At 40.0% G+C, this 21,530-nt stretch overlaps 3 protein-coding genes across 3 annotated transcripts; all 3 read left to right on the top strand.

The window, feature by feature from the left end:
• Positions 1–1,370: 1,370 nt before the first annotated feature.
• On the top strand, positions 1,371–6,522 carry LOC140560605 (protein FAM237A-like). Its single transcript, XM_072685103.1, has 3 exons — positions 1,371–1,488; positions 1,685–2,170; positions 6,368–6,522. Exons 2-3 carry the CDS (start codon positions 1,771–1,773, stop codon positions 6,520–6,522), a joined length of 555 nt encoding a protein of 184 aa, XP_072541204.1. The 5' UTR covers positions 1,371–1,488; positions 1,685–1,770.
• Positions 6,523–7,097: 575 nt separating this feature from the next.
• casp10 (caspase 10, apoptosis-related cysteine peptidase) lies at positions 7,098–14,653 on the top strand. Its single transcript, XM_072685104.1, has 13 exons — positions 7,098–7,294; positions 9,702–9,982; positions 10,161–10,266; positions 10,394–10,529; positions 11,077–11,144; positions 11,561–11,609; positions 11,696–11,754; positions 11,839–11,866; positions 12,132–12,188; positions 12,266–12,348; positions 12,443–12,563; positions 12,690–13,185; positions 13,479–14,653. The coding sequence occupies exons 1-13, from the start codon at positions 7,283–7,285 to the stop codon at positions 13,633–13,635; spliced, it is 1,653 nt and encodes a 550-aa protein (XP_072541205.1). The 5' UTR covers positions 7,098–7,282; the 3' UTR covers positions 13,636–14,653.
• A 1,327-nt stretch (positions 14,654–15,980) lies between these two features.
• prkra (protein kinase, interferon-inducible double stranded RNA dependent activator) lies at positions 15,981–20,273 on the top strand. The gene is made up of 8 exons (XM_072685105.1): positions 15,981–16,069; positions 16,617–16,789; positions 16,958–17,039; positions 17,523–17,601; positions 17,832–17,949; positions 18,056–18,150; positions 18,262–18,424; positions 18,636–20,273. The coding sequence occupies exons 1-8, from the start codon at positions 16,056–16,058 to the stop codon at positions 18,791–18,793; spliced, it is 882 nt and encodes a 293-aa protein (XP_072541206.1). The 5' UTR covers positions 15,981–16,055; the 3' UTR covers positions 18,794–20,273.
• The last annotated feature ends 1,257 nt before the right edge of the window (positions 20,274–21,530 follow it).

The following is a 21,530-nucleotide window of genomic DNA, read 5'->3' on the forward strand; positions in this document are numbered from 1 at the left end:
GATTAAGGATAAGAATGACTGTCCATTCCACTGTTCCATTGATTGGGCCCACATGATTTGTGTTGGAGGTGAAACGAGCAGGAAAGCAGATCTTCAGGAGGAGGGCTTTTAGAGAGTAAGCTACAAATGAAACATCGCTCACTTCGGGAATAGTAATACGCAATTTGGCTTGAATTACTTTGTTAAGTAACTACCGAAACTCTGCTCACGACACACCAGACGTGCCCAGTTAAGTTGCAAATAGGTACTATGGAGAGGGCCAATACTGCCGGCCTTATGTCAAACACCTTTTTAAGCGAGTTCACTGTCGCAGACATGCGTCCGGTGTCAGACGAAAACCACGAGTCTTGCTGGAGTGGCCCCGCGCTCCCGTCATCTCTTTTGGTATAAGATAGTCAGGATATCTGCCTAATTCTAGTCTTGATGTTCCATTAAAATCAATTGAATATTTTTAATGTTCATTTTTAATATTATTATTAAGTTTTTTAGTCTTGGCTCATGCGAAGTGTGACGTGGGCATTGTGGATAACCAATAGGTGAGCTCTCCATCAGCGCCAAACAGGAAGCACGTTTCCTGGCGTTTTTTTTTTTTTTTTTTTTTTTTTGAGGGGCGAAATTGTAATTTTTAGTAAACAAACTTCTGCACACACAAGAGGTCAAAAGCTGCTTCTGTTTTTGCTCCGATTTGCTCCAACAGTTTATCTTCTTTAAAACTTTTTCACCTGGAGCATGATGGGAACTAATCTCAGAAGGAATGTAGTTGCGGTCTTGCAAATAGTGACCCTGCAAGATTCTCAGCATTTGCAAAGTCATCTGGGAGTGATGACGAATTGTCTGGACGCGAGACTTTGGGCTTTAAAATATATTTATTTTATTTATATTTATATTTATATATCAGGGATTTGGGTCATACACTGGTTAGCATACATTAGCAGTAGATTCAGTCAGACGAGGGGAGGGGGCATTAAAGAAGGCCATGGCGCTACAAACAAACGCAGGAGAAGAGCAACTGCAACTCTTACAGTGAAAACCTGAAACTCTGATAATGTCTTCAGACTACTCCCGCACAAGCATACCAAGGTCCCGGTCCGTGTCACTGCAAGAAGAGGCAGGACATTAAGGGTATTTTTATTATTTGCTGCGTCACACGGTTTGTCAGTGCATGGCCTGGCTGGTGTGAGATCTCGACCTGAACTGTATTGAGAAGCACCATCAAAAAAGGCCAGAGTTTCTCTGCAGCTACGGAGTTTAGGATAGTCTACAGATGCTCTTATATGTGTGACGTTATTTAATGCCATCCTCTGGTGAAATCAGCAGCACCCGTGTGTGCCTGTGACGGATTTCCATTAGCTTGAGCCCAACAGTAACATTTTAGTTAAACGCAGAGAGGGGCCTAATACCTTGGCCAGCCCCCCTTGATGAGACTGACGTTGCTCAAGAGATTTCACAAACAAACCTGTCACTGCAGTTCTTTGTTTCATCTCTAAGGTAAGAGCAGACTTGGCTTTTGCATGTTTTTATTCTGTTCTATATGGAAACGTTTTAAAATGTTACATAAATGTGAACGCTTGATCTTGTTTATTTTTCTTTTCTTTTTTAATTTTTATTACTGTGTATGTTTTGGCCTTTATCCCACCAGTTTAAAGTTTCTTTAATTTCGGGTTCTTTTCTTTTTCTGCATCAGGACCATTTCTTTTATTAAGGGCAGAAAACACCAGCTTCCAGAAGCTCCCTGCATTTGCCCGCCTGCTGTTTCCAATCCTCCCGCAGATGGATCGCGAGCACCTGAGCGCGCGCCTAGCCAAGGCTGTAGTGCTGGTGTGTGTGTGCGCGCTGCCGCTGCCCGTGCCACTGAGGGGGCAGAGCCCCGGGCAGGTGGACCCTCTCACTCTCAGCCGCGCGGACCCTCAATGCTGGGAGTCCTCCTCCGCGCTGCTGCTGGAGATGCGCGCGCCGCGGATCGCGGACACCGTGCCCGCGTTCTGGGACCTCATGGTGTTTCTAAAGTCGTCGGGCAACCGGAAGCACGGCGCGCTGTTCTGGGACCTGGCGCAGGTCTTCTGGGACCTTTACGTGGACTGTGTCCTGTCCCGCAACCACGGGCTGGGGCGGCGGCACCTCGCGCAGCCCGGAGAGCGCATCACGGCCTCGCGCTCTCTCATCACGGACCGTAAGTAGGCCAGCAGGGTGCATTACACAGATCACTCTGTACTAGTAGAAGAATAGTCCGACCACGAGACGCGAGCTCGCGCTATAATGAGGAATCTAATAGACCGTAAAATAAGAGATTTTTTTTTTTTTTTTTTTTTTTTTTTTTACTGTAGTTGATTTTCAAAAGTAGTTGATTTGAAGTGTTTTTGAGGTAAAATATTTATTTTTTACTTTGTTTGCTTTGCATTCTTTCAGTAAAAATATTTCTTAAAGCCAGATTAATTGCTTGATATTACATTTAGCAGTTTTTTAAACTAAAGGTCCGTTTTCACAGTGCAGCTACAGTGCAGCTACGTGGGTTCATGAATTTTACTCCTTGTACAACAGAATCAGAATAAGTTGGCAGTCATTAATGCAGTTCTGCTGACCAACAGAATTAAATGGGTCTTTTGATATTTGCACTCCTGGACATGAGTGTCACTGTGTTTTTTCTTTTGAGTAACAACTTTGAATTGTGTATATGTCCCTATCAATCAGTATTTAGACATATGTGTCTTGGACATATACAGTCTTGGGTTATTAACATCAGAACATCCAGATGTTCCTCTTTTATTTCCATTGAAACTTTGGATTATACTGACACTATGTAAGTGTACATGTAACTTTTCTTTTATTTACACGTAGTCCAGTATTGTGATTTGTATCAGAATTGTGACACCGTAAAAACTGAAATCGCACAATAACTGGCAGAGACGTGCAGAACTTTTATTTAGAAATCAAAATTGAAAGGATTCCCAATACATTTACATGGGGACCACCACTGTGTTCACAACTCTGACTGGTGAGAAACTACACAGTCAAAAGTCTTGACACAAAATCAATATTATCATCAATAACCAACTTGGTCAACAGGGGCCCATGTAAAGGCTGCATTCTCATATACTGGTGTATATCACTGTTGGGTCAACATGTTCGAAACTACAGACAAAGTCAAGCTATAAAGAAAACCGCAGACTAAGAGTAATTCTGTTCAGCAGCAGATGTCAGCCACTGTGTTATCCCTCCGGTCATAACTGTGACTCTTCAAGTGTTTATTTTTTGTGAGCATGATGCCAATGTGGACACGCATAAAGAGAATGTACAGCAGTTCTGCCTGTATTCCATGTTTACACACCTCATTTCTCAGGGTTATGCCTGGCTATGCTAAATTGATTGCTTACACCACCAACATGAAGTTCATATGGAATGAAGATAACCTGTCATTTAGTTTATAATACACTGTATAAACTCTCTCAGAGCTTTACAAACTAAATTGCAGTTCCAGTAATTTCCTATTTCATGTTTTGTATTGCACTCCTAAAAGTTAGTATCTGTTCGTATCAGAGTTCTTCAGGGATCTTGGAACACATTTGGAAGTGTTCGGATGCACCCAGGACACATGATTAATTTGCTACACTTTAGTTATGTACCTTTTTAAATTGGTGTTTTTACCCCCCCCCCCCTTTCTGGTGCCTGTACTTACATGTAATTGCTGGGTCAACTTAAAATTTGCCTTTTTCTAGATCTGGATCAATGAAAATTAAGTGTTTAAAAGAAGAATTTTAGATGTGAAGAGATGAAAAAAGAATTGATCAAGCTTTTTTTTGGTGCTGTGTACTCCTGTGATCTTTAAAAGCTGTCAAGTATATTGCTTTGGCCATTTCTATGTTTTTGATCTTGTTTATTTATGATCACTTGTAAACTTCAGTGGAGAAAAGCCAATCTTTTTTTTTTGTATTCATCAGCAATTTGCAATTATTCAACTATTTTTAATTACATTCAAGATAATAAAAATCACAATGAAAACAATCTTGCTGATGATTCAGAATGAAATGGCTCATTTGAACTTGCTATTTGTAACATGATACTGTGTACTGTGTATTTTTTTTAAAGTAGGTATTTGGTGTTTAGACATGAGTTTTAGACATCATTCATCAATCAAAACATATAGACACATTTTTCTCCCCCCAAAATCAAGGGTATTAAAGAGGTTGTCGTGCTTTTTTTTTGGAGTAACTGTCTCCACTGTTCAGGGAAGGCTTTCTACTAGATGTTGGAGCATTGTTGTGAGGATTTGGTTGCATTCAGTGAATAGAGTGTTTGTGAAGTCAAGATGTTTGATCACTACCCCACCTCAACCTCCCAACTCATCCCAAAAGTTCTGGATGGAGCAACGTCATTCCAGACAAGGTTCATGTGTATCTGTTCCAGAGAGTCCTATTCTATTGGCTATACTTCTCTAAAGGGAAAAGCGACGCTGTGTGTGTGTGCACATCTGTGTCAGCAGTGGGTGCAATTTAATGTAGCTGAATGCATTCACGTTGGGTGTCCACAAACATTCGGACATGTACGGTATCTCAGAGTGTAAATAGATTTACAGAACATGCTCCACTGTGTTCACAATGACCCCACAGGCCGAACTAGTCATATATATAATAATTAATATAATAATAAACTATTAAACTATTAATATAATAATAATAGTTTCTATTTATTTATTTACTTACTTATTTATTTACTTACTTATTTATTTCATTTTGATTATTATTTGTTATTTTGCTATATGCTGTCACAACGTCATAAGAATCCAACAACAGCGTTGTTATACACTGTTATATCAAAATCTAGAAATCTTGATTTGCATGATTTTTATACCATTTAAAATCTTATAATTTTTTGACCTATGAATCAAAAGAAATGGCCCCAAAACTTGAAAAAATCTCTTTTTACACTTGAGATTGAATTAAAACTGATCCTGAAACTGAGGGACCCCTGTTACTGGAAGCAGGGGATGGAACATCAATATGAGCTTGGTGCAAAGCTTTGGACTGTCTGGGGGTCCCCTGTTTAAGAACCACTGAATTACATAACATGACCTGTGCTTTGAGTGACAGCTGAAAGACACAATTTACACCTGCATTTTTAGACAAGCTAAATATCACAAAACTGTCACTCAAAATGAAAGAAGCATGTGGACTGAGGCGGTAGGGCAATATAATAAGTAAATATACCAAGTGTGAAATGGTGCAGTTAACAGTGGGCTGAGTCTAGAGTAGCAATGATGGCAGCATTATTCTCGTTATTACAGTCAATGGAGCTTCACAATGACATGAAGCTGCAATTTGAAGATAAAAACTGACTTGCTTATTCAGCATGGCGTCTGAAACAGGAGCATTAGTGAATGGGGGCTTCAAACCTCTTTAGCCAACAGAGGCACTGGTCGCGGTAACCTCATGCGTAAGAGCGGTTCATCTTTAGCATTCCCATGTGTTACATAATAGTGCAAATGCCCGTTACCAGCCTGTCGTAGTGATGTAGCATGTAAATGTTTCTGTGTTAAACTTTGCTGGGTTATGACACATTTGGCTGGTTTATGGTCCTAATTTAATGGCTGTATTTGGTCTTTTCACAGAGGAATAAATGACAGGGTCAAGAAGATAGATTCATGATAAATGAGTAAATGGGTAAAACTGTTTACAATGGGTCTCCTTAGTGTAACTCAGTTCACTTATTACAAGGGGTGCCTGGATACTTTTGGACATGTAGTGTAATAAGTGCCTACTGAGTTTCCTAAATAACACTGTACTGTTGACTGTATTCATCTACTGAAGTTAAATAAGGCCAGTATAGAGATTATGGCTATGAACGGTAGAGGAATGTTGACTCAAAAGAGGCATTGTGGGCTGGACCAGTTATGAGACAGAATGGTTTGATGCAAAATGGACCATTCTGTGGAAACCTAATTCATCTGAATAGTTTACAAAAATGAGGATAGGAACCAGACATCTGACGCACGTCATGCGTGTAAATGCAAAGTCTTATAATTCTGTTGCATGAGATGGATACATGGGTTCTATTGCCATTGTATGTAAAGATACATAAAGAAACTACTCAATGTTTTTTTTTTTTTTTTTGTAATAATCCAGTATTTGGTGGAATTCCCCTTCGAGAAAAAGCTCTTGTCTCTGCCCCACTGCTGCAGATGTGTATTATGTATACCTGTCAAATGTTACAAGTGCAACAATTTGGTACCACAATATGGCAAGATGGCAATATACAGATGACAGCCAGTTTTTATCCATTTCAAACCAACAAAGAGGCAAACGCATGTAGAACCGTGTATTAGACCAATTTAACACTGTAATTCACCCTGACTCTTTGTCTGTCTCCCCACTAGAGTCCTTTGTGCAGGAGTCACAGAGCCATTTCTCAAAGTTAAAGGAGTTCACTCGGGGCTGGTTCCGAATCCAAGTGCAACAGGTTGGCCTGAACAGCTTGCAACATGGAGCCCATCCAAAATCCTGGGGCACCAAGAAAATGTCAAATTTTTAACCTCAGAAACTGCCTTTTCTACATGAAGTCTACTTTTCTGATGAATAAAGTAATTTGCATCATTTGTTGTTTATATTATCTGTTTAATAGGTCAAAGGTTTTATCTGCATTTTGACATGCTAGCTCAGTATTTTCCCCAATGTAATCAATGTAATCGTTTAATCATTATTAGTCACTTATAGATGATGATGATGATAATAATAATAATAATAATAATAATAATAATAATAATAATAGCTGTTTAAGATGGTCTTCAAAAAAAATGTTTTTTTCCCCGACTGTTACAGAAATACACGTGAAATAAACACGGTTTTGTGATCACGTGTGGTTATCGACCATTTCCCATGTGAAAACCCTTCCCGGGACAGTAGAGAAAGGCAGGATAAATTCTTGTATACCCTTGATTTCGGAAGAAATCATTAATGGGCATGTGTCCCAATACTTTTGTCAATGTGGTGTGTTACTTAATCCAAAACGTGTGATTGTGTCTGGTGTTGCGCTTTGCTGAGAGTTATTACAGCGCCCGCTATGTGCCCGGGCGTTTATTGCTCTGACTGTTGCTCTGATTATGCCCAGCTCTGTCTGCACGGTTTCAGTTTCAATTTCAAAACAAGAAACAAAACTTTTTCCCAGTCGACGAACCTCCACTGGAACTCGGGAGAGGTGAGCTGACTATTCTCGCCCATTAGGTTGAATATGAAACATCTCGAGGAACTTTCTCCTTCTTCAAGCTGACTGTGCCAAAAGGACGCTTCCTGTCATGGAGGAACAGGTTAGTAGTTTTACCACACGTCCCACGTCTAACTAACAGTAAGACAGGGTAACTTGTGTTTAGTGGGGGTAGAGGAGAGATACTGCTTTATTAATTACGCGGGTTGTGTTGTTCAAGCAGTGATGCGCTCGACTTTAACAGCTTTAGCAGCTTGAGCCCGTGTTGACATTGACCGCTGACATCGTAGGAAGAGAGGTGCGGCTGTCAAAGAGGTCGATGGCTCTTATTTGAGGTCGGATTGAGTCATTCAACAAATCACGAGGACTGTGCTCTACCTACGTGTGGAGATTTGAGCTTTTTGTAGAAGCCAGTGGGCTCACTGAAGAAAAACATTCCTACATTCCTCTCTAAGATAAAAGGAGTTCTCTTCAGGAAAGAATGGGTCTAAGTGCTGCACATGCACATGAACCCTTTTCACATTTCCGGGTTCTGACTTCTGACTTCTGACTGGTTTCTGGTCGCAGGTAATTTCGTTTTCGGTCAAACCCAAAGACATGGCGCAGTCCAGCTTTAAGGTGTTGCTCAGAGCCGTTTTATATACATCTCCGACCAAGCACATGCTAATATCCGAATTAATCCAGGCTAACCAAAGTTCAAAGGGTCCCAATTTTAGTAAATGCTGCTGTTCTGACGAGCTGTGCTACTCATTGATATGTGCTACTTTTGTGTGTTGGACTTACTGTTATTAGTATTTGCTGTATTTGAGTGTAACTAAAGTGAACATGGCGAATCAAATGACATAACATTAAAAAAAATAGTTCTTATCACCTCTATTACCATATCTGGATCCTCTGTTACAGTGATATCTTAATGTACTGCCTATACTTTTATGAGGCAATTGAAATTCACTGCATCCTGTTTTATTATGGCAGCTTTGCTTATACATATCCACTCAACTATACATCAAGCTCAACTGGCGTTCAGTGTGCTAAGAGCGACATCTAAAAGATTCCTTCGAGTCGGTTCATGGTCAGAGTCGGTGCTGTACCCTGTCATTGCTCTTGAAAGAACTTTTAGAAGCCCAAGATTTAAGAATCGGTTTATTCAAGAGCATCAACACGGCTTGGAATAGATGTTAGCAGCCAGGATAAGGACGAGAACGTCAGGAGTGAGGAGGTGAATGTATCTATAGTATCTGACCATGGTTACGCATCTTGGCCACTGTTGGTAAATGAATCAGTTCATTAGTTTTACAGAGTAGACTTTTATTATATTTGTCTGTTTTGATACTGTTGTATAAAGTTAGCATTGAGCCTTTTAATTATATCTAAATGTAAAGAAATGTATGATTAAGATGTTATCTAACAGGGTTCATTCATATTGATTATGAATTTAATGATTGATTTATGGTTAGTCTTGAATATTAAAATATTCTAAAGTAATAAGCATCACAGAAATGAGAAAGGCTCGAGACAACATGTACTCCGATTTTTGGACTCCTAATCATGTTTCTTGTCATGGCGTGTTAGGCCAGATGTGAAGGGATGAACACTCGCAGAGATGGAATCCAATGCAAGGGCTTATTCAACAAAACAAATATGAACACCAAGAGTACAAAAAACATGAGCAGCAATAAGAGGGCAAAAACATGAACAAAACCAAAACATGACAACACAAATGGCGAACATAAACTTGGGACTGGGAGAAGTTGGGAACTGAGCGGGCACTCGAGCAGCACTCAATACATAGACAAGGAGAGCTGGGGAATCAGCAGCTAGACAAAAACGGCAAGGCCGACCTAACCTGAAACGGCAGCGTGCTGCTGCAGGCGTGGGTCGCCTTGCTGGCGCATGGGTGACTTGAGTATTTAGACCTGAAGCAAGCAAGCCTCACTTGGCGCGTGAGTAACCGAGAAAACCTCCTCCTGAACCAGGGTGAACTGCCTGAGCTGACCAAAACCCACCTGAGACCAAAGAGGAACCACAGGGCATCCTGAAGGCTCCAATAGGTTCCATTCTCAGCACCAAATGGTGGTGTCGAGTCTCCTTAAGTATCCCCCAGTCCCAGGTGTAACACATGAACCACACGAACATGAATCGATACACTGAACCAAACACATGAACCTAAACGAGGCAGAAGTCTTTATTTGGGCCTGTGGGCGGCGGCTCGGAATCGCCCTACCCCCGGGCGATTCCGAGCCGCCGCCCACAGGCTCACTTAACCGCCGCCCACTTAACCGGATGGGATTTTACCTGCTTTACCTTCCTTTTAACAGCATTAAAAGATGTGTGAAAAGGGTCCATTACACAAGGATCAATGCATGATCCTTTATTTTGATATAAAGCTTATTTTAGTCATTTATGAGTAATTAGAGTATGTTGCTTATTGGTTTTATTCTGCAAATGTTTAAGTGGGCATGTAAATGTGAATTGTCTTATATGCAAATGTTTTCTCCTAATGAATACAGGCGCTGCAGTTCCAGGAGATGCTGCTTAAGGTGCAGAAGTCTCTCAGCCAGGAGGAGATGCTGGACTTGGTTTTCCTCTGCACCGACCTGCTCAGAAAGGACCTCAGCAGCGTGGTTACAGCCACTGAACTGTTCTCTCTGCTGCAGAAGGAGGACCTACTGTCCTCACATGACACATCTCTTCTCCAAGAGCTGCTGACAATTACCAGACAAAACAGCTTACTTCAGAAGCTGTGCATTTGTCCACGGCCCACAATCCCCAGTCATATCTCCTCATACAGGTCAGAGCAGCACTTCAGTGATATGCCATGGCACACTGGTTGTATAATTGATTGTACATTTTTCTGTTTACTGTTAAATCCAAGATACCAGTTAAAAACAAATGATTTTCTTAAATTGGATTGTTTGCTATGCTTTGCTATATGACTTAATAATTTTGTAAATATCCTTTGCGTGTAGACAGCTGTTGTTTGAGTTGGCGGAGAACATCTCAGCGGAGGATCTCAAGAGCATTAAGTTCTTGTTGAACCAAAATCTACCTCGCAAAACACTGGATAAAGACTTGGTGAGTCACAGACATGGCCAGTTTTCACAGCTCGAGTCCCACGATTGTTCTGTATTTGTATTAAAACTACTAATAGGCTAATAGGAAAATATCAAATACAGTTATTAAGTTTTGATACTATTTGCAGACAGTGCTACAATTGTTTTGGGAGATGGAAAAGGGAGGTCTCCTGGCTGCTGATAATCTGGAACCTATAGAAAGAATTATTGGCACAGTCGCTCCCTTTTTACAGAGAAAAGTCACTCAGTTTAAAATGAACAGTGGTGAGTAACAGTTGTATGATGTTTATCTTCTATGTTAATGCGTACTTCCTGTCTGTGTATGTATACAGTCATTCTCCCAGGTATTTTTAATAGTAATGGCCATGAACTAATGTTATTTGAGTAATTATAGGAGTTAATGAATGGATAATCACTTTCAGCAAGTCAGCAAATCTAGAGAAAGATTTATTGGGTCATAAAACCAGTTAGGATTAGAAATCACACACATGACATTTACTGACCTATTGTTTCATGAAACAGCAAAATTACATGAACTACATACTAACAGAAACAGACCAATCTACTCATCTATTTTCATGTCCTTCACATTAAAGGTCCCTCCACTGTTAAAACACCTGTTTAGGTTTTTACAGCTTTTCACCCTGGCCTGATACTAAATCATCATCAGATGTTCTCCTGTTTGGCTGTTTCTTTGCCATCTCCACTTCTTGGCAGTGCATGGAGTTCGGCTTATATTCTATGCAATATAGACTGTTACTACATGCATATATGTTTGCTGAACTAAGGTCCAACTTTTGGCTTTTCGTAGGTGCTGACATCGCTCCTCAGGATAGAACTAAAATTCAGGACTCCTCTGTAACCGTCAGACCAGTTCAGGTATTCTACTTCTGCAGCCATCACTATGCACTATGGTCCTTATAAACATGCAGAGGCATGCAAATAGTGCATTCACCATTTAGGAATTACAACCACTATACCACTTTATAGCCTAAGGAAGTAAACAGAGCAGAGTTCTACATGGTGTGGAATTTGGGTGCCCCTGTTTGAAACTTCAGGCAGCACAATCAAACCTGGTAAAGTACCCAATCACATTTCAACACCAGAGGAAATCTTTACATTATGAGCTACTAATAAGCTACCTTATCAGGGGAGAGAGAGAGAAAAAGAAAAGAACTGCAAAAACAATGTGCTTGCACAAAACACCATGTCACACTATTTCCTTCAAAACTTCAAAACATTTCAGTTTCTGTTACTAATCTGATTTTCATTTGCCAAATCTGTCATCCCTTTAGCCTGAATCTATACCTCAAAACATGGACACTACTTACGCTGCACAACAAGGTATAGTCACAGTATAGTAGTATATTAAGTATGCAAATGTATATAAAGAGTATATGATTTATTCAATATTATACTTCTTGTTGTAGGTTCAATGTTGAGTAAAGTGATGTGCCCACGTTCATATTTTTCTCAGAGTTGGTCTGAGGTCAGTTTACATTTTAGCTTCCTATCCTTATCCGGAATATTACAAAAATGATATCACTCACAGTTTGTTTTATTTTGTCCACAGGAGCGAATGTCACTGTCCTCGTTCTCAGGTGAATATCAAATGTATAAAATGAGCTGAAATATTACTGTTTAAAAAATGTATCGCAGGGGGGTTGAAAATGTTTTGTCTGTAAATGTACTGACATTGTACTGAAAACACATTGTGCTAATCCTGCTAAAAGTCTGATTTAATCCGGTCTTGGATTAATGTACACTAGCACTGTCAATTATTGATCAAAATTGTTTAGTGTAGATTTGCAGTAACCTAAACTGGTACTTCAGCTGATTGTGTGTCCTGTGTGTTATGGTCTTGAGGTGACAATGTGGAGGGCCAGATTGCTAATCTGAGCCTCACTGAAAGTTCCGGCCAAGGTAATCATGCACCCACAACCTTTTTTTTGTCCTACTGAGCCCATTCTACTGCTGATTTATAAATGTTGTGTTCTTAGCACAATCTCATCATGGGAGGTTCAGCTCAATAGCTGAAGAAACAAGCCTGAGTTCTCCTGACCCGTACCAGCATAGAACTTTGGTAACATGCTCCCCATGTCCTTATATCCTTAGAGGTGGTTTATTTGTGTCTGTTCAGTCTGCTCGGACAGCTATTGTAATACTTTGTGTTGTAGACACTGGAGGAGTATGATATGAAAGGAGATTGGAGAGGATTTTGCCTGATCATCAACAACTACGACTTCTCAAAGAGTCTGGTTTCATTGAACAACCGAGAGGGAACAGATGCAGATGAGAGTGAGTAAAACAGTTGCATATAGATCAGATCACATATATCCTGATTTATAGCATGATGTTTTTGCTTTAAGTAGAATTAGATTAATTGTTTGCCAACAATTGTGTCTATCTGTATTTCCTGTACAGAAAGTTTAGTGAATGTCTTCAAATGGCTGCGATTTAAGACCGAGGTGGTGCGTGACTGTGATAAGAAACGTATGCTGAAGGCATTACAAGATCTGCGCAATCGTGACCACAGACAGGCTGACTGCGTGGTGTGCTGTGTGCTGACTCACGGCTATGATGGCGGTGTGTACGGAGTGGACGGTCAGAAGGTGGAACTGAGGGAGCTGATGAAGCCGCTGGATGGTCATCACTGCGCCTCACTCATTGACAAACCCAAACTCTTCTTTATCCAGGCCTGCAGGGGCATACAGAGCCAGGAGGTTGCATTCCTGCAGTCAGACAGCATGGAGCAATGTGTTTTCTCTGACGCTCTGGTACCCAAAGAGTCCATACCTGCAAGGGCGGACTTCCTAATGGCCATGGCTACAGTGCCAAACTTTGTCTCATACAGGGAGAAAGTACATGGAACCTGGTTCATACAGACACTGTGTAAGAACCTCCAACAGCAGGTGCCAAGGTGAGCACACACAGATTCACGTGTCTATTCATTTGCTTGCATAGTAATCCCTAGGCGTGTGCCCCTACACAAATGTCATAATATCAGTTGTGTTTTTTTTTTTGGGCACCACAAACAACATTAACAACATTCATCTTGAGATTTTGACACAATGTAAAGAACAACTGCCAGATTCAGTCTAAGAAATGGGAAGAAATGTTTGGGTTGAAAAGCAATTAAAAGCAAAAACGATTCCAGACGATATTTGTGGGAAAGGAATATGGTGATGTGAGACATTTGTATTTCTTTTGTAGGGGGACTGATCTGCTGTCCATCCTGACTCAAGTGAACAATGATGTCAGCAGGAAGACTGACAGAAGTGGAACAAAAAAGCAGATCCCACAGCCAGAATTCACGCTGAGAAAGAGAGTCGTCTTCCCTGTTCCTCCAGAGAGCCTTCCACCCTCCTAAACTTCATTTAACTGGAACTGTCTTCTGGAATGTTAAGGGCTTTGGTATACTTTTTGACCATCGCCTGGCTTTGGCAAACAAAATTATTTAATAGGGGAGAAAACAAGCAACTGGACTCACGGATAGCCGTGCCACAGTGCCAGACTTTGTCTCATACAGAGAGGAAGAACTGCATACACTGTTGCCAACTACTATTTTTACAAAAAAAAGGTAAAGCCTGCTCAAAAAGGTACTAAATGTCGCTAGATGACATTATGAGCTAATTTGCTTTACATCCCAAAAAATAAATGAGTAGATAGATCATTTTGTATTTTTTAGTTTCACATGTTGCTTACTTGAAACATTCCTGTGTGCACATTTGCATTAACCTTTTTAACTTGAATGTGACTTAAAACAAATGTGCCATACTAAATATGCCAAACTGAACTGAAAATGGTTAAACAATCGTAATGTAATGTATTTAATTAGCTCAAAAAAGGTATCAAGCACATTTAAATGTATATTACACAAAATTAAATGTATATTTTTATATTCTACAAATGAATGTGCATTTACTAATTATGAACTGCAGCTGTAAGGAAATGGTTTCAGAGTTTGTAATGCTTAAACATGATTGTACCAGACTAAATGTTGAAAGTTTGAAATTGATGCATGATAAGCCACTAGTGCCTTTAAAAATATACACTTCTCGAAAAACAATATACAGTTTGTTTCCTCAATTTGGCAAATCAGGTAGTTATGTTTGAGTTTCTGAATGAATTACAGGTTGTCATTTATGTATCATTTTGTCCCTGGCATATAGGCAATAATAACTGCCAAACTAAATAGTAACCAAACATTAAATACTTAAAAGATCCAGCCAGCTCTGTGTGTACACACTTGCTCCTGAGGTTTTCAGTTGTGCTCTTCCTCCGAGGCTTCTACTGTGTTAACCTTAGTTAAGTACTGTAGATATTTCTCACTGGTTTTGTTGGACCTGCTCAGTTCTTTTTTTTTAGTAAAGACAGATGTTGCTTTTCTGCTGCTGGTTATATCTGTTATTTCTTACCACATTTTTTTTTACATTCTCAGCCGTTATTGTTGGATTGAATCGACTCTTCAGAATTGCCTTTCTTTTGCCGTATTGCTCTAAAAAAATACATTTGTCCTGCTCGGTCCAGTTTGGTTTTCTGTCCTTGTTTTCTCTGTGCAGTTTGGTGAGCTAGCTTCAATACGGCAGCTCTCAAACAGCGCTGCTCAGTGAACGGGCTTTCCGCTGATGAGTCGTTGTCATGGAAACAGTGGAACGTCAACGCAGCAAATCGTCGGTCACTGTAGTAAATGCCTTACTGTTTTCTCCTAGCCAAGTTAAACGTTTGAGGGATTTTAAGCAATACACTTAAGTAACTGCCTTAGGAGAGTTTTATGCTACCTGGCACATGTCTTTAACAACTCATCATCATACACGACTGCCATGGGAAAACTGACTGAAGAGAGAATTACGTTATGGACAGCAACAAATTGTTTAAGTCAGGAGCTAAGCAGGATTGACTGAAATCAGTATCTCTACATATCGTGCGGTAAAAGGTAGATAGAAAATCAGAATGACATAAATTAAGGTGACTATAGACTAAATAGCCTTAACAGTCTATATATAATATAGACCACAGATGAATAAAGTCACGTGCCATAAAAATTCCAGTATTTCACTGGATACTTTTTAGTCCTCCTGGTGTGTCTGACAGGCTATACGGCCTGTGATTGATTTGATTATTGGGTCCACTATAGAGATAGAGACCACAGGGTTGTTCTTTTCTAAATGATTTGTTTTATTTACATTTGTACGTTTAGGCATATTTAGGCTGTAGTTGGCGCAATTTGGCCAATGGCTTCATGCAGATAGGACATAGACCGAGAACGGCCTTCGTGCATAGACCAGTTGTGGGGGTGAGAAGGCGGGACGAGTTAAGAAGCTGTAAGAAACCGGTGGCACCTGCTGAGACAAACACTGGCGTGACGTGAGATCAATGCGAGGATCAGAAAAGGTTACGCAATTGTTACGCAAAAATCTTGGCCCGACGCATTTTTTTTTTTTTACATCCCAAGGTCGTATTGTCATCCTACGTCAGAAAGAAAACATCGTGTTTAACGAGTAAAGAATAAAGTCCTTTTAAATGTCAGCGCAGTTCAGCAAAATACAGCGATCTCCAGAGCCATACTCTACACGTAACCCGTGAAACTTGGAAATGACAGCAGCGATTGGCTTACCGCGTAAGAAGGCGGGATGAAAGTTGAATCCTAGAAGCGTATTGGTCAAACTGCATGGCAATTTAAATACTCGCTTTCTAATTGGATACAAACTCAAACGCGACTCCAACCTCCAAGAGAGTCTCCTAATTTTGGATGCTGCAAGAAGTGTGGGGAGCACATCTGTTTCAATAATGACTGAATCTCAGTAAGTTCAGCTTTAGCTAAGTTATCATGCGGTTTTTGGTAACATTAAACAGACATTTAATAGAATCACATATCTGTTGTTTCCGAAAGATCTCCCAAACCTGTTTTTAGCTTGTCTGCTAGCACCTTAACTTTAGTAAAAGCCATTTAACGTGTTGAAACTGTCAAAGCTTGCACTGGTAGCAAGCCTGTCCTTAAAACACAGAGAAAGCGGTTTAAGTTCAACGTAAACCTCCACCTAAACCGATCAGTTCATGAAGTAACTTGAGCAAAATAAGCTACTTAGCTTGGTAGCATGATATTGACTGTGTGGACACACAGCTGTAGCGCTAAATAGCAGATGTTAGCTAGCTATGCTAGCTATGTTGTGCCCCACGTAATATCCTTGTTGCTGCTGTTTAGTAGCTAGTGCTGTTGCCTGAACGCTAACGTCGCGTTGGGCAAACCACCTGACAGCTGTCCGCTTATATACGTGTTAGCCGGGCACGTCGCGTTAGCATTATGGCTAAGCTACCATATTATTCTTTTATCCCTCTTCACTCTTTCAGGCCGGCTTTGGCGGTTCAGCCCGTTGCTGCTGATAAAACCCCCATACAGGTGCTTCATGAGTACGGCGCTAAAACAGGCACGCTGCCAGTCTATGTTATGGAGAAAGCGGATGGAGAGGCTCATCAGCCCTTCTTCGTCTTTAGCGTCACCGTGGGGGACGTCACTTGTACAGGTCAGCCTCTCTCAGTGTGACTGCTCGTATGTCAGCTAACCGTGCTGCTTGTTCCGAGCACATTAACGGTGTTGTTCTTTGCTGTCTATTAAACCACTGCTTTTTAGTACCACGTTTGACTCCATCATTTTTATGTAACTAGCTAACGTTCCTGTTTGCTCCATACAGGTCAGGGGCCCAGTAAAAAGGCTGCCAAACATGAGGCAGCCGAAGCTGCTCTGAAAAGGCTAGAGTTGGACACTGAAAATAGGTGCGTACCCACCATACCACAGTTTATGATGTACTCTGTGTGCCCCAAAGCATCTAGAACCCCCCTTTTAGTTGAATTAGTGAGTTCAGCTACTTTAAGGTGCACCCCTTGCTGACAGGTGTCCAGTTGCGCTCCCAGTTTGTGTAATGTCCTTGAAACATCAAGCGTCTGCTAGAGGGAATATTCAACACCTGTACCTCACCTCACAAATGCTCTTCTGGCTGAATGCAGTCACATTCTCATAGAAATGTTTTAAAGTCAACTGTAAATCTTTCCCAGAAGAGTACAGGCAGTTATAACAAAAAACGGAGAAAACGGGGAAAACGGGCCAATATACACCCTTGATTTCAGAGGAAAAAATGAAAATGCAATTGTCTATAAACTTTTGGACATAGTGTATCTTAATATTGTAAATATATATATATATATATATATATATATAAATAAATGGCTTCATCTAACATTTTCTCATGCCCTTCAAAGCCCTAATACCCCAAAACCTGAGAATAATGGCTATGGTGGTGAAACAAATGACCAGCCCAATCCAGTAGGAGTATTGCAGGTATGTCACCCACTGTGCTTTCCTAAACACATTATAATGCTTACATTGCATTATTGGAAAAAATTACTGTTAAACTATACTATATTATATTTGAGTGAATATTTTGCAATAGATGGTTTAGAATCAACTAGCTATGCTGTCCTGTAACATGCAGTGTACAATTTAATGTACTGTGGAAAGCCAGATAGTCAAATCCTCATGCTCTTTCCTGAACTGTGTCCATTTCCTAGGAGCTAGCGATGCAGAGGGCTTGGCGTCTGCCAGAATATGTAGTGTGTTTGGAAGCAGGGCCAGCTCATAAGAAAGAGTTTACAGTTACCTGCAGATTGGAGACGCTTTCTGAGACAGGTATGCATATTCTGCATTAGATTGTGTTAGGCTGAACTTGACAGCATCATCGCAGCTATCATATCTAATGTATGCCTTTATGATCTGCACCGAATTGTATTATTAGGTACAGGAAGCTCTAAAAAGAATGCCAAGAGGGTATCGGCAGAAAAGATGTTGGAAAAACTACAAAGTCTTTCAGGCTCTCCTGAGATTACATGGGTAAGATTAGCATCTGCTCACAGCCACTGATAATCAAAGCCTTCTGTTTTAACTAATTACATTGCTGAAACCTGAAGATCTGACCAGCAATTGTCTCGTAACTCTCCCCAGAGTCCAAAGCCACAAGTATATTTGGAGAGTTTGCGGACTTCAAAGCTGGAGAAGCTTGCTTTACTGAGGAGGAATCCTCTCAGTATCCCAAACACTGATTATGTACAGATGATGCTGGAGTTGTCTCAGGAGCAGGGCTTTGAGGTTACTTATTTTGACATAGGTGAGCTTGCTTTTTTTCTGCATTAACTATCTTGCTTCTGTACATTTTTAAGGGTGTGTTCATGCATAAATTACCCACTGCCGCTTACACACCTTATGTACACAGATGCCGAGTTTTGATTATGAGTAGTTTTCATGTCAAATGATACAGCATTAGAAGAGATTGAAGGTATCAGACATTCAAAGAGGTATTCATTTGTCTTTTCTTCCAGATGAACTTACTGTTAATGGGCAGTACCAGTGTTTGGCAGAGCTGTCCACCACACCTATTACAGTGTGTCATGGCACAGGAATCTCCTGCAGTAATGCTCACAATGATGCAGCTCACAGCGCTCTGCAGTACATCAAAATTATGGCTACCAGCAAGTGAACACCAAATATACCTTCTCCAGCCTGCAACTACATTATCTAATCAGCTTTCCCAGCAGATTTATTGAACATCATGAACAACTAAGAGCTATCACCTCAACAAACCCTGAGACAGAGTTCCTAAGTCCGTTGCTATGGTAAATGTTTCTTTCAGTTAAGCAACTGTAGACATACAGTCATGTGAAAAGGATGGCAAGCTTAGCCCAAGAGCTGACCACGAGATGCATAAAGAAGTTTCCAATGATACTAAAATATCATAACAGGACCTACAGGTAGTACATGCATCTACCATCAGAAAGTGAGCTTGCTAGGACAGCCTGACCAGGCCAAGTTAGCTATTATTTTAATTGTAAAATAATTTCCAGACAGTGGATATGTTTTAATTCTTCTGAGATTTTTATTAAATCGCTTCCCATACTGTATATGCTTCTACAGCCTTCTAGCTGATAGCATCAGAGTGCTGGATCTTGCCATTGTGATACCACTCACTTCAACCATCAAGAACAAACCATACCAATGCCTGTAGAAAATATGGATGACGTTCTGTAGAAATTAAGCCAAAATTGTACTGCCATGTTGTCAAATTTGTAACTACAGTGCAAACCCAGTGACTAGTGGAGGAGCCAGACTCGCCTACTCATTTAGTAGACCTGCATGATGCAGATCCTTCTGATGGTCTCCTCCAAGCAAGGCTGTCCATCACTTCATTCCTAAGTGAAACCTGCCTTCTTACGATGTGCTGCTCCTGATTCTGATTTAAAATTTTATTTTAAATATTAATAAATTTGAGGCATCCTAACTTTTTCCTCACCAGAGGAATTATAGAAATTGCATTTCTATTAATTACATTTTACAAATTATTTTTAAAAGGCATTTCTTCAGTTTTCTTTGTCCGTATGCTTAAATAAGTTAAAGACAAAGGTTTTTGTGCATGTCCTTTTTTTTTTTTTTTTTACATGACTGTATGATCAGTGATTGATGACTATTCTATAAACTTGAATGCTGTCAACACATTGTAGAAAATGTAAGGCTTTCAACTGGTGCTTTTATTGTAAAGCACACCAAAAGTTGGCTTGTAAAACAGTGATGACACATTTATTTCATTCCCTCAGATATTTCTCCATAGGCGTTTAAGTATTTGTGTGACTTTTAGGTATTTGAACCGGTATGTGTACATGTGATCCATGTAGAATTGTATCTTAAAGGGTTCTGTCAAGGGTGAAGGCAAGTGCTGCGAATATGATTTCTGGAAAAGCTGTGAAGCACAAAGATTTGGAAAAGGGAAACACATTTCATAAGGAAGGATGTAGGAAGGCTTGACAATATATTTTTTAAAACATTTATTTTTATTTATTTTGAATGCATCTGGACGCAGGTCCGATGCTGTGACATTTTGTGGGTTAAATGTAATGAAGGATTTGAGTGTTTATGGTATTTATTCAAAATGTGATTAAACATGATTAAAGAGAAATCTCATCAGGTTTGGTTTTGTTGGTTGTATATGATATATGATTAACATATAAACACCCTTCACAAATGACACCAGTTTGTTTAGCTTACTTAGTAGCCATAGCTTTTCTCTGCATGAAGGCTGTTTATCTACAGTGGTTTTCATTTTGGATATAGACTAGCCTTCCTTAGGCTTAATCTGTGTCAGATCTTAAATTGACCTGAAAGAAAATTGCTTGCAAAACCTTAGAATATTATGTTCTAGCTAGCAGTGAAATTGAGGTTTCTCATATTTTATATGCTGATGTATTTTCAATATTTAGCCCCCTCACATTACAGAAACACTTGCCACAGTCACTGCTTTGTTTGCTTAATGCACACGGCGTATGATGTCTACCCCGTTCTTCATGTTAGATTTGCTTCGGCTCTCTCAAGTATCTGTTACAGGCCCAGTGTCTAATGAGAATGAACACACTGCTTCTGTGCTGACACCATCACACACATTTCAGATGGATTTAAAGGGACTTTTAATTGTGCACTGCTCAGACCAAGACATCCATATGGTAGCTTTAGTTTCTTGTGATGTCTAGAAACCTAGACTTGTAGATTGAAATCTAGCCTACTAAACACAATGACCTTATACTGTGCCTTGTGTTGGCTGACACTAAAACCTTTGGCAATTCTGCAACAACTGTAACAAGATAAAGGTTGTGGGTAATGTACCTGACCCAACTGCAGTAAACACCCATGCTTATTTTCCATGTCTTTTCTGACCAAGCTAGAGTTAGATCAGACCTTGGATTTGTGAAATGTGGTATATCTGTTTACCACTGGATACTTCCTGTGACAAGTACCTGGGTTGTTTCCTAAAAAGATTTTAGCCATATTATTTTACACTGTGTAGTAAAATGTGACTCTGGTTAGTCAGACTGAAATCTGTATGGGACAGAATATGCAGATTTGCTCATTGCACAGAAATTGTTACTGGGGTTTTGGTTGTTGAATGCAGGTGTATACGGGGTGTTTTAATATCGCAGAATAATCTATTGCAAGTAAAATATCAGATATCAGCTATATCAGTATTAATATTGTGCTAACTTTTAATAGTAAAACACAGAAGGCAACCTTCTGACGATGAGCTATTGGATTTGATCGTATTGTGTGAATCCTGCTTCAGTGTGTTTAATACTGAAATCTGGATTTAAAACATTGGAGAAAGATAATAATGGTACTGAGATGAAGAACATTAAGTAATAAGCCATTGCTGGCAAAGCACTGTGCAAAATAAA

This window comes from Salminus brasiliensis, chromosome 8 (genome assembly GCF_030463535.1).
Source record: "Salminus brasiliensis chromosome 8, fSalBra1.hap2, whole genome shotgun sequence".
NCBI classification, from domain to species: domain Eukaryota; kingdom Metazoa; phylum Chordata; class Actinopteri; order Characiformes; family Bryconidae; genus Salminus; species Salminus brasiliensis.